Consider the following 13,148-nt stretch of genomic DNA (forward strand, 5'->3'; position numbering starts at 1 on the left):
TAGTTATTAGCTGAGTAACACCACCATGTATCACTACAAACAAAGATAAGTTCTTAGAAGGAAAAGATCACAGCTCCAAAGGAACATCTAAGGAAATGCTTCCAGAAGGCTCCCCTGGGGATGAGGAAGCTGCAGGTAGCAAGGCAACAAGGGGGAGACTAAGAAAATAGGAGGCTGAGACCAGGAGGGGCTGGAAGAGGAGGCCAATTTTTGGCCCCTGAGAATCGCCACAGAGTCTTCAACAGTGTGAGACATGATCAGACCACCCTATGCAAAGACCACTCCAGGAATAGGATTGGTTTGGGGTGGGGGGTGGGGGTCATGGGCTGGCCCTGGGAGCAGAGAGGGTGGTTTGGCCAGCTGGGTGGGCAGCGGGTACAACACTGGCCTTGGGACACAAAGAGGTGGAGGAGCTGCTTCTCGCAGGAGCAGGGCAGGCATGTGAGGTGCCATTTCCCTATGACATGTGCAGATCTTAAGGGTAACTGGTACAGAAGAAAATGCAGGAGACCCTGGTTCCTCCCTGAGTTTCAGCTCCAGAAACAAGGGCAGGTGGCCTTGGCTCTGAGCCCCCATGCGTGGAGGAGCCCAGACCCACCGGCAGGCACGGGGATCACCACCTTCTTCTTCTGCTTGGCCTGTCCTGCTCCTCTGCACACCACACAGGGAGACGTGATGATGGAGCCCCGGCCGCCACACCTCCGACACGTGGAGCGCATCACAAAAGGGCCTGTGTTTATGGTTTCCTACAAAGACAAGAAAAATGGGACCCTTAGACACTGGTGCACCCTGACAACAAGGCCCTGGGACCACAACGAGCATGCAAAACATTTCACCGAAGACCTGCATGTGTGGTGTGCCCCCGCGCTCCAAAATACTGCCTGCGGACAAGGTGCAGGAGCCCGAACTGTTAACCTGACCTAGAGCACACTGCCTCCTGAATCCCGAACCACAAACCTGATTACATGAGGCCGAAAAGTGAGACACTGCCTCTTTACAGAAGGTCCCCAAGCCCCCGGAGCTGAGCAAGTCGCTTTAAAGAGAACCCTCTCTTCCCTTCACAAAAGGGACAGCTGGGAAAGAAAGAAGAAAGTGACAACTGGATGCAGCTCCCACCCAGAGCTGCCCCTGCCTGCCCCAAGGGAGGAGCAGCATAGGCCTCTGTCCCCCACAGCCCCTCACAGTCCCCCCTTGTCACAGATGCCCACGAGCAAGGAGGCAAGCGGCTCCTCTCGCAGCCACCCTCACCCCAGTCCTCCAGGAGCCTCCTCGGCTCCTAGCCCCTTGCACAGGTGGGGCCTTACAGTCTGTGGCCACTCCCATCAGCTCTTCACTGGTAAATGGAACTCAGTTACCATTTTCTTTTAACTCAACATCCTTGGGTGTTTTTAGGGGGTGAGGGTAAATTATCAACATGCTGTTGTAGCAAATCAAAGGATACAGAGATATATAAAAAATTAATCCCCCCCTCACCTTGACTCCCAGGGTGGCCTGCTCACAGGAGCTCAGTTTGAGGTGTTCTTCCCCTGACTCACTCACTCTCTTTCTCACCATAAAGAAGTTTTTTTTTTTTTTAACATAAAGAAGTTTTTAAGTAAAAATTTTACAAGAGTGTATTGCATTATCACTCTGCAACATGCCTTTCCCTCTCACCTTCATGATGCATCATGACCAATGTACACAGACCTCAATTTCCATTTTAATATTTGTTTCAGTGCTGAAGAAAAAAAATCTCTGCACATAGACACCCTTCAGTTTTACCGTATTATCTCAATGTTCACCAAAGAAATATGAATAAAGAAAGTTGCAACAATTCAGGACCCTGGAGAAAGGACCTCAGAAGTGAGAGGGAAGTGGGATCAATAAAAAGTATCTGTAACAAGAGGCAGGGAGGGACTCCGATGGTAAAACTAAGCCACAGCAATCTTCATCCTCTCCAAGGGCGCCCTCTAGAGGAAAGCAGGCACAACTTTACTTTTCCAGACTAAGCTATAGGATTGTGTACAGGTAACTGCGGACTCCCATCAGTGGACTACTTTTTTTTTTAAGAAACTTATTTTTATTTATTTATTTGGCTGCTCCCAGTCTTAGCTGCAGCACATGGGGATTTTTAGTTGCTGCATGTGGGATCTAGTTCCCTGACCAGGGATCAAACCCAGGCCTCCCGCATTGGGAGCTCCGAGTCTCAACCACTGGACCACCAGGGAAGCCCCCATCAGTAGACTATTATTCAGCCAACAAAGAGAATGTTTAAAAGTATTCAAAGATAGGCAAAAATGCCTTCATTATAACAAATGAAAAATAGGAAAAATTTCACTATGATTCTCAACTGATGAAATCCACACATAAATAGGCAAAAATACATTCAAAGTCAAAAGACAAATACAACTAAAATCAATGACAAACACTGGTGAGCCAGTGGTTAGGACTCTGCTCTCACTGCCAAGGGTCCAGGTTCAATCCCTGATCTGGGAACTAAGATCCTGCAACCTGTTCAGCTTAGCCAAAAAAAATGAAAAGATGAGAACCTAGGCATCCAGCAACAGGGGTCTGGCTAAACAAAAGGGGATGTATCCGTATGGAGGAATACCATGGCCCCAAGAACAACTGAGGCAGCTATAAACATAGACTATTTCCCAAACACAGGGAGAACTAGAATCAAAACAAAACCACCAAGGTACAGACGGGGCTAACAGTTGTATTCTATCTTTGGTATGAAAACAAGGCGCAAACACACACAGACACACACGTCTACATAGGCTTGCATCTAGAAAGACAGAAAGGATGCTTCTGGAGAGTGGAATTCAATGGGTAAAAGTCAATAATGAGAGGGAGATTCATCATACACAGTTTTCAATTTGTACCCACTGAATTTCAATGATTTACATATACAACCTGTTCAAAAACTAGTTAATATAAAACAAAAATGACATTCCTCATCAACAACTGGCAGGAGGCACATCAAAACACTAACAGTCACGGGATCATCAGGGACTTGTTTCCTTTCTTATGCTTCTCTTCTATGCACTCAGACAACGTCTGTCCCCCCATACACACTTGGTGGTGGTGTAGTCACTCAGTCATGTCTGACTCTTGTAACCACATGGACTGTAGCCTGCCAGGCTCCTCTGTCCATGAGATTCTCCAGGCAAGAATACTGGAGAGGGTTGCCATTTCCTTCTCCAGAGGATCTTCCTGACCCAGGAATTGAACCCAGGTCTCCTGCACTGCCGGTAGGCAAGGATTTTATTTTAAAGGTGGGCAGTAGAGAATCTCCCAACCCCCTTAAAAAAAGAAACCATCTAAATGGAATACAAACATACTCAGTGGAAACCAACCTGCATTTCAAGCAGATAATATAATCACAGTGAAGGGGGAGAAAAAGAAGTGATCTGAGTGAGGTGAGCACAGTATTTGGCCATATACCCAAACGCCAGTTAAGCAGGATTGCTTCTGCAGTGGTGTGAGTGACAGTTCTCAAATTGCTTCTTGTACGTTATAGGATCGAGCACATGAGTAAACGTACAGGGCCACCAGGGCCAGACTTCTCACTGTTAGAAACTAATCATCTTTCTTTATTATTTAGTTTCAAATACGGACAGGCAGGCAAAAGACTAGATAAGCCTTGCAGTGTTGCGCTGAAAGTGGAACTATCAGTTTGAACTCACTGGTTTGTTAAACGGATGGATCAGTGTACACATATGTGTACATATATACTCTATCACATGAAAAATATGGAAAGACAGACAGGTATTGAATATGTGTCTATAAGTGCACGTGTGCATGTCTGGTTCAGCGACCCTCTGGACTGCAGCCTGCCAGACTCCTCTGTCCACAGGGATTCTCCAGGCAAGAATACTGGAGCAGGTTGCCATGCCCTCCCCTCCAGGGGACCTTCCCGATCGAGGAAGGTGCGCACGGGCGCACGCACGCGCACACACACACACACACTTACTTCCTGTCTCAGTCAGCTGAGAGGACCTGGAAGCGGTGACACCCCAGATACAATGAGTCACCAAGAGCACAGATTTGGTTCCTAAATCCTACTAGACAATTAGAAGGAATCAGAACTCCCTGGAGAAATGGCTGGTTCCAGGATGTGGCTAGGAAAGTATTTGCAAGCTGGGACACCAAGTAAAGAAGTGCCGAAAGAATGATGGGACATCAAAAGAATACAGGAGCCAGCCAGAGAGACCTCCACAAGCAGAGTCAGGGACGGCTTGGGCATCAAAGTAATAGTGATGACGGTTCAGTGAACGAAATAAGAATCCGTGAGTTCATACTGATACAAATGAAAGAATAAATAAATGGAGAAGAAAAGAATGCTCTTCCTTTTAGTAGAATGCCAACTAATAAACAGAGAAAGGGGACTTCTCTGGTGGTCCAGTGGCTAAGACTCTGTGATCCCAATGGAGGGGCACAGGATCGATCCCTGGTCAGGGAACTAGATTCCACATGTTGCAACTAAAACTCGGCACAGCCAAATAAATAAATTAACTTGAAAAAAACAAACAAACAAACAACAGAGAAGGGACATTGGAATCAGAAAAATCACCATTTTGCAAGTCACAGTAATACCTGATTTTTAAGCAAGACTAATTAACGGATGCTGTTAAGTACTGGGTATAAGTTTGATGGGACAGGACATTTATATAGTGTCAAGGTAAGTCACAGATTCCTTGTTAATTTCAAAGGGAAAAATAATAACTTTATAATGAAGAAACCTGGTAGACAGTTCCTTAACTAACTGACTGGGATCAAATGTAATTATCATTTGATAATGGGACAAACTAATGGGACAACTGACACATGACTCCTAACATGATCCACGCAAAGGGCACTATATCTCTGTGCTGTTTCTGCCAAAAATGCATAATCTGAATCTTATCATGAGGAAATATCAGATGACCCAACTGAGGGACATCCTACAAAGCAGCCGGTCTGTAATCCTAAAAAACGTCAAGGTCATAAAAGAAAGACTAAGAAATCGCTACTGATTAAAGGAGACTAAAGATATGACAACCAAACACTACGCAAGATCCTAGACTAGCATCCTGAGTCTGGGGTAAAAAGAACATTATAAGGACAAATGAAAAACTCTAAGTACAGATAACAATATTGTTTGGACATTAAATTTCCTGATTTCGAGAACATACTGTGGTTACATAAAAAAATGTTCTTGCTCTTAGAAAATACACACTATAAATGACAAATCAAATGGGACAAAATGTTAACAACTGTTGAGGCTTGGTAAAAGGAATAAGGGAGTGGTTATTCATACTATTCTTACAAGTTTGAATTATATCTAAAACTTACCAAAAAGAAAAAGAAAAAAAGATTACACTTCAAGCAAAATTTAAGTTCCCCTCCCCCGATTTTAAATTACCAACACACCCCGAAATGTATTTTCAGAGAAGACAGCAGAATTTCCTTGCTCCTTCCGTAGAGAGCACTCCTGGGACAATGTGGAAGGTTCTAGATCACAGAGTCCCACCCGTTAGAGAGCTCTCAGAGCCCCAGGCACACTGGCCCACAGAGAGGAGGCGTGGCGGGGAAGCACAGGGCGGGCGGCGGGGCCCCGGGGAAGGCAGGGCCCGCCAGGCTCACCATGCCGGAGCCACCGCAGTAGTGGCAGTGCTGGACTTTGGTGCCGGGCTCGTTCCCTTTGCCGTCACACCGCTCACAGGTGTCGGTGATGTTCACGGTGAACTCTTTGTTGACGCCCTTGGCAGCTTGATTGAACGTCAACTCCATGATGTACTAGAGAAATCAAGGGACCACTGTTATCACTCTGAAAGTAAGGGAGAGCGCTGGCTGGGAGTTTACAGTTACTGTTTCTTTTAAAGACTCTATTTTTTAGAGCAGTTTTAAGTTTAAAAAACTGAGAAGCAAAAAAAAGAAAGAAAAAAAAAAACTGAGAAGGAGGTAGAGATTTCTCTCATACCTTTGCCCCCACACGTGCACAGCCTGCCTACCCTGTAATCAACATCACTCACCAGAATGATACATTTTTTATCAAGGATGAACCTACACTGACACAGCATGACCATCCAAAGCCCACAGTTTACATTAGGGTTCACTCTTGGTCTGGATATTCTATGGGTCTGAACAAGTGTATAATAACACACATCCTCCCACAGAATTATGCAAAGTATTCTCACTGTTCTAAAAATCCTATTCATGGCTCCACCAATTCATCTGTTCCCCTAGTCATGTTTTACTTTCTAACTTTTACTCTGTCAAGTTGAGAACAGATGGGACTCAACTGATTCTGCTCTACTCCTCACGATTTTCAACAGATAATACCTGTTGTATAAATGAAAATGTGCTTTTCAACAAACTGAAAATGTTCACAGATAATATTTGCACATGGTCCTAACAGTTCAAATGATCCACAATCATAACTTACATCGTAAAACACTTCCCCCCACTCTTTGGTTCTCTTTTGATAGTGCCTGAAACAAGACATAAACATGGAAGACACAGGACTGGCAGTGCCTCCCTATGGACTGAGTCTCCTAGAATAACAAGACAGGCTCTACATAAAATAATCACTCTAAATGGATTCTCAAAGTCAAGGTGCTGCCCTGATTAAGCAACTGTAAGAATACAGCAGAACTGAATGTACACATTATTAATGGTTTTTCAAATACTGGAACCACTTCCTACAAAGATGGCTGCCTCCCAATCACCCCACTTAAGTTGCTTTACCTTGTTCTTTGAGAAACAGAAACTGGTAAAAAATATGTTTGTGTCACATTGAGCAGCTGAAATTTAAACAATTCTTCAAAATGAGGGTCTTACCTCCTGAGGCTGATTGAACACACTCTGGAAATCACCAAAAGAGGAGGATGAGAACTCCCCGAAGATCTTCCTGAAGAGCTCCTCGGGGTCAACAGTAGGGCCTCCTTTCCAGTAGCTCTGCCCAGAGCTGCCGGCCCCGGGGTCGAAGCCCGCGGAGCCGTAGGTGTCATACTGCCTCCTCTTCACTTCGTCGCTCAGGACCTGCCGAGAGAAGCCCGGCAGTCGGTGCCCCGGGCTCCCGGGGCCCCGGGCACGGACACCAAGTTCAGACGGTGGTGGCGGCCTACCGACATTAGATGCCCTGATCCTGTCAACTGTACTGAGGCTACGGAAGTAATGTTCCCGCTCTTAGGGAACACACAGAGAAGTACTTAGGAACAGAGAGACACCACATCTGTGACTTACTCTCAAATGGTCAGAGGCAGGGAGGGGGATGCACACACACACAGCTGATGTACGACACCCTATATGTCCCCAACCCCTTCAGCACGGCTGAGTCTGGGAAGGAGGTCCGCTCTCATTTAACTCTGCACTTGTTCAGCAGCTGTTTCACACCCTCTTCGCTCTCAGATGACATTCTACACTCCTCCAGGGGAGTGGTGGTCTTCTGCTTTTACAACATCCACTATCCCACCAGTCCTACGAGGGGGAGGTCACCAAACAGGCACGGAACTGTTTAATCTGACAAGAACGTCCCAGACCCAGCTAAAGTCCCAGTGACTGGGACTGGGAATACAGATTACTGGGTTCTGTTCTTTGTTGAGACCCCAAGTGACAGCTCACGTGAGCATTTTGGAACTGTAGTTTGTTTTTTTTCCCCTTCAACGAGGTGATCTGGAGGGGGACATGGCCTTCCCACTGAACCTTCTCACACATCAGGTTGCCAGTGCAGCACGCTCTGACCCATGCACACAGCTGAATGACAGGGACTGCACACACTGGTGGGTCGCGTTACCTCATATGCCTCTGCCAGCTGGGAGAACTTCTCCTTGGCTTTGGGATCATCCTTGTTCGTGTCTGGGTGATATTTCTTGGCAAGCTAAGGGAGGAAATGGTCAATTAGTATGGACACAAGATGATTACTAAAACTGAACCCCAGACACCAGTCACACCTCACGTCCTTTGTAGCAGTTGTCAGACTTCACAACTAACAGCAATTCTTAAAACAAGATTTAAGACTAAATCATCTCTAACTAGACTTATTATGATGATCATTTCATAGTGTATACAAATGTTGAATCAGTATGTTGTACACCTGATACTAATATGTCAACTACACCTCAATAAAAACAAACTAAAAGCAAAACACACGCAGCCAGAATTAAGAACATACACTCCATGAACTGTGTTCAGTTTTCAAATCTGATCAAAAGTTTATTACAAAACAGCAAACTGAGTTTTGGGAAAGGGAAAGAAAGAAAGAAAACTCTCTCTTCAACTCTTGAGATATGTACATGTTTTTCAACTGCAACAAATCTCTCAACAGAAATAACAACTAATTCTTTAGAACTTGGGGTCCTCTGTGAGAGATGTCAAAGAGTGAATCTGATTAGACTATCATCTATGTAAAAAGAGGGAAATAACTGGATAATAAGTAGATATAGCTGCTGTATAAATTAGTTTTGGAAGAACAGACACTAAGCTGGAAAGGCTGACTGCTACCGGAGGGAGGGGATGGATGGGAAAGAGAAGTCGTCTCACTGCACACTCCTCTGTACTTTCTGAATGCAGAACAAGGGGAATGCATTACATATTCAAAACACAGATTTAAATATTAAAAATCCAAACACGGTCCTAACTTGCCTGTCCGGAGTACATAGGAGACCTGAGCAGCCCTAACACAAAGGTCTCCTCCTGGCCACGCTAAGCAGCGCTGTGCGACCTCTGCAGGTGCTGACTCACTGCTGCAGCTCACTGACGCCTTCCCAGTCTGGATGATCCTGGTGTGAGGGCAAGCAGGGCTCAGAATCCTGAAGGTGACAGGAACTGTGGGGACAGCTGGCCCCACCACTGCCTACAGCTGGCTGCTCACTCTGCACCCGAGACACTGCTCCTCACACCAGCATATGATGGAAGCGCGTCAGAGGCTCGGCCCGAAGGGAGCTCTCAAGGCAAGGCAGTAGATCACAGTGGGTCATGAGGCTGGTTCCAGGCCAAGGTAAGAAATGCTGATGCGCTTGTGAGATCAAAGAGAGGCCCTTCGCACTCAGAAAGACCTGCATTTTAGTCTCCTAAATGCCACTGATCGGCTATGTGGCCTCAGCAGCATGTCATAACCTAGCCAAGTCTTCTTCTGCCTTGAGGATTAAATGATGTAAACATGAAACGTTTTTATCAAGGTCCAATCCCAGCAATTGCTCCATAAAGCCTACTTTCTAAATTTCGGTTTCAAATTACACAACTTTACCCATTTTTTTTATTTTCACACCTAAAAAATTGAATGGTTTCTACTCTCTCTTAAATGAAATCTCTAGTACGCGCTAAGGGCCTCACATGCCCCAATAAGTTGGTCCCAGTCTCCATCTCTCCAATCTTCACCTGCCTTTGCACCAGGTACCTTACCTTCCAGCTCAAAAGGAGAGACAAGCTATTTACTCTCCCAAGACGAAAAAGCTAATCAAAACCACAGTGAGATATCACTTCACACCTGTTAAAGTGGCATGAATCAAAAAGACAGGCTCTTTGAGGAAGACGCAGTTGCCTCTGCAGCGAAGCTCGGTGCCGCCCGCTCCTGCTCCTGAGTCACCACTGTTCTCTCTCACCGAGGAACAAGGCAGTCAGGAAGCCACGCCACAGCCATGGGCTTTAAAGATACCGGCAAGACTCCCGTGGAGCCAGAGGTGGCCATTCACTGGATTAGGATCACCCTCACCAGCCGCAATGTGAAGTCTCTGGAGAAGGTGTGTGCTGACCTGATCAGAGGCGCGAAGGAAAAGAATCTCAAGGTGAAAGGACCTGTTCAGATGCCTACCAAGTCTCTGAGAATAACTACGAGGAAAACTCCTTGCAGTGAAGGTTCTAAGACTTGGGATCGATTCCAGACGAGGATCCACAAGCGACTCATTGACCTGCACAGTCCTTCTGAAATTGTCAAGCAGATCACTTCCATCAGCACTGAGCCAGAAGTCAAGGTGGAAATCACCACTGCCGATGCCTGTTACTACCTTTTTAATAAACTGATAATCAAATTGTTTAAAAAAAAAGAAAAAAGATAAGTGTTAGCGAGGATGTAGAAAAATCAGAACCCTCACACACTATGGGTGAAAATCCAGAACGGTGCAGCCAGTCTGAAACAGTCTGGCAACACAAACAAATCCACACACCGATGGTCAATTAACCTACAACAAAGGAGGCAAGAATATATGATGGAGAAAAGACAGTCTCTTCAATAAGTGGTGCTCGGAAAACTGGACAGCTATATATAAAAGAATAAAATTAGAACACTCTCTAACACCATGAGTGATAGTCGCTCAGTCAGCCGACTCTTTGCAACCCCATGAACTACAGCCCACCAGGCTCCTCTGTCCATGGAATTCTCCAGGCAAGAACACTGGAGTGGGTTGCCATTTCGTTCTCCCTCTAACACCATATACAAAGATAAACTCAAAATAGATTAAAGACCTAAATGTAAGACTGGATACTATAAAACTCCTAGAGGAAAACATAAGTAGAACACTTTTTTTTTTAAAGTAGAACACTTTTGACATAAATCACAGCAATATCACATTGGATCCATATCCCAGAGTAATGGAAATAAAAACAAAAATACATTAATGGGACCGAATTACACTTAAAAGCTTTTGCACAGCAAAGGAAACCAAACAAAATGAAAAGACAACCTACAGAATGGGAGAAAGAGATTAATTTCCAAAATATACAACAGCTCATATAGCTAGCTCAATATTAGAAAGAAAAAAAAAATCCAACCAAAAAATGGGCAGAAGGCCCAAATAAACATTTCTCCAAAGAAGACAAACAGATGGCCAAAGGGCACATGAAAAGATGCTCAACATGGCTAATTATTACAGAAATGCAAATCAAAACTACAATAAGGGCTTTGGTCTCGGCGGCAGAAGCAAGATGACCAAGGGAACGTCATCATTTGGAAAGCGATGGAATGAGACACACATGCTGTGCCGCCGCTGTGGTTCCAAGGCCTACCACCTTCAGAAGTCAACCTGTGGCAAGTGTGGCTACCCCGCCAAGTGAAAGAGAAAGTATAATTGGAGTGCTAAACCTAAAAGACGAAATACCACCAGGACTGGTCGAATGAGGCACCTAAAAATTGTATACCACAGACTCAGGCATGGATTCCGTGAAGGAACAACACCTAACCCCAAGCGGGCAGCTGCTGCAGCATCCAGTTCATCTTAAGGATTTCAAGGAGTAGTCGCGCAATAAATGTTCTGGCATTGGAAAAAAAAAAACTAAATAAGGTTCATGACACACTGGTCAGAATGGCCACCATCAAAAAGTCTACAAATAAATGTTTGAGAGGGTGTGAAGAATCGATATCCATCAACTGATGAACAGATAAATAAAACGTAGTATACACCCAGGCAACAGAATATTTGACCACTAAAAGGAATGAAGTACTGCTACCTGTTACAACATGGATGAACCTGGTAAACATTATTCTAAAGTTAAAAAAAAAGTCACAGAAGTCTACACATTACATGATTCATTTCTATGAAGTGTCCAGAATAGGCAAATCCCTACAGACAGGAATAGGTTAGCGATTTCAAAGGCAGGAGAGAGAGGAGAATGGGGAATAAGGGCTTATGGTGTGAGGTTTCTTTTTGAGGTGCTGAAAATATTCTCAAATTGATCACAGTGATGTTTATACAACTCTGAATAAACTAAAGACCAGTGAGTTCTATCCATTAAAAAAAGAGAGAGAGAGAAGAAAGAATAGCTACTCAAGCCATAAGCTGTTAGGTTTGGTCTTGATCAGTACTTGGTTCATAAATATTAGGCTTAGCCAAAGTTTTTATTTCCCCACCAAAAAAATTAAAAAAAAAAAAAGAAAGAAAAAAAAAATCAAGACTCATAGCAAATTTTACATAAAATTTTAAAAACTTTTCTTCTTTTCCGACCACACTGCACACAGCTTGTGGGATCTCAGATCCCCGAGCAGAGACTGAACCCAGGCCATGGCAGTGAGAGCTTGGAATCCCAACTGCCAGAACACCAGGGAACTCCAAAAAACTTTTAAAATTTAAATTGTATTTATTAACCTTATTAAACTAATCTTGCTTATTCTGACATTATGGCTTTCCTATGTTTTACAGTATTAGGGTGCTCTTTCTTCCATCAAAAGATATTAACATCTATAGATGTTAATCTATAGATGATTTTTAACATCTGCATTAGGCAAAATACAAAAGCTAGCACTCCTACATTGGCACCCTTGCTCTTTAGTTTTTCAAAAATTTTCATTGTGTTCATCAGAGCAAAAGTCTGGAAACCACAGTCGAGATAACTCACAGGCCACTTCTTCAATCAGCCCAACACATCCTGGGATATGACGATGGGAGTTTCACACTTTTTGAGTTTAAAAAAAATATATTCTAAATTCATAAACTTTTATCTGAATGCAAAGAATGAGTACCTAAAACTCAGACCAGCACATCTACCGATTCAGAAGACACAGAATAGATTTAAATACAAAAACAGCCATGGAAAAAGATTTTTAAAAATCTCTGGTTCTGAGTCTCCTTTTCCTGAAGCATTAACCAGCATGGCCTCAGGCACTGAGGAACATGGTCCAGCAAAGCCAGCTTTTTCAGCCCACGCTGTCAGCTGCACACAACCCACACATATGGGCACACACGCTGCACAGCTCAAGGTCACCCTAGATCCACACCATCCTTTCTACAGTCTCTGCTCTAAAATCTGGCTTCCACACAGACCTGGTAATAGGCTTTCTTGATCTCCTTCTGGCTGGCGCTCCGGGGCACTCCTAATATCTGGTAATAATCTTCTTTAGTCAAATGGGTGCTCGTGTGGAAAGAGGCAGTACAAACAAAAGGGTACCGTTTTACTCCTGAAAAAGAAAAAAGGAAAGAAAATCACTCTGGGAACCTACTCAACAAATGGAAATTGTGAGTAAGCGACCAGTCAGGCCACACCTATGAAGGAGCAGACGTAGGTCACAGCTTTTGGAGGCTGTTCTCCTCCAAGCCTCCTGGAGACCAAACTCACTGCACCTCAGAAACAGCTAAAGGGACTTCCCTGGTGGTCCAGTGGGTAAGAATCCACCTGACAACGCAGAGGACACGGGTTTGATACCTGGTCAGGGAAGATCCCACAGGCCTTGGGGCAACTAAGCCTGTGAGCCACAA

At 44.4% G+C, this 13,148-nt stretch overlaps 2 protein-coding genes and 1 pseudogene across 3 annotated transcripts in view; 2 read left to right on the plus strand and 1 right to left on the minus strand.

Moving 5' to 3' along the window:
* DNAJA3 (DnaJ heat shock protein family (Hsp40) member A3) overlaps positions 1-13,148 on the minus strand; it is a 30,210-nt gene that overhangs the window by 9,527 nt on the left and 7,535 nt on the right. For both annotated transcript variants that reach the window (XM_043455674.1, XM_043455673.1), the window contains exons 2-6: positions 12,717-12,850; positions 7,760-7,843; positions 6,805-7,005; positions 5,608-5,760; positions 599-746 (exon numbers count right to left, since the gene is read on the minus strand). In XM_043455674.1, the coding sequence (XP_043311609.1) occupies positions 599-746; positions 5,608-5,760; positions 6,805-7,005; positions 7,760-7,843; positions 12,717-12,850 (720 nt within the window). The remainder of the gene's footprint in view (positions 1-598; positions 747-5,607; positions 5,761-6,804; positions 7,006-7,759; positions 7,844-12,716; positions 12,851-13,148) is intronic.
* Positions 9,603-10,019, plus strand: LOC122433524 (40S ribosomal protein S20-like). The gene has a single exon (XM_043456563.1). The coding sequence runs from the start codon at positions 9,603-9,605 to the stop codon at positions 10,017-10,019; it is 417 nt and encodes a 138-aa protein (XP_043312498.1).
* On the plus strand, positions 10,885-11,178 carry LOC122433113 (annotated as a pseudogene).

This window comes from Cervus canadensis, chromosome 32 (assembly GCF_019320065.1).
Source record: "Cervus canadensis isolate Bull #8, Minnesota chromosome 32, ASM1932006v1, whole genome shotgun sequence".
In the NCBI taxonomy this organism is placed as follows: domain Eukaryota; kingdom Metazoa; phylum Chordata; class Mammalia; order Artiodactyla; family Cervidae; genus Cervus; species Cervus canadensis.

Excerpts from the sequence above, each read along its gene's own strand:
- LOC122433524 (XM_043456563.1), top strand. The coding sequence starts at position 9,603 with ATGGGCTTTAAAGATACCGGCAAGACTCCCGTGGAGCCAGAGGTGGCC.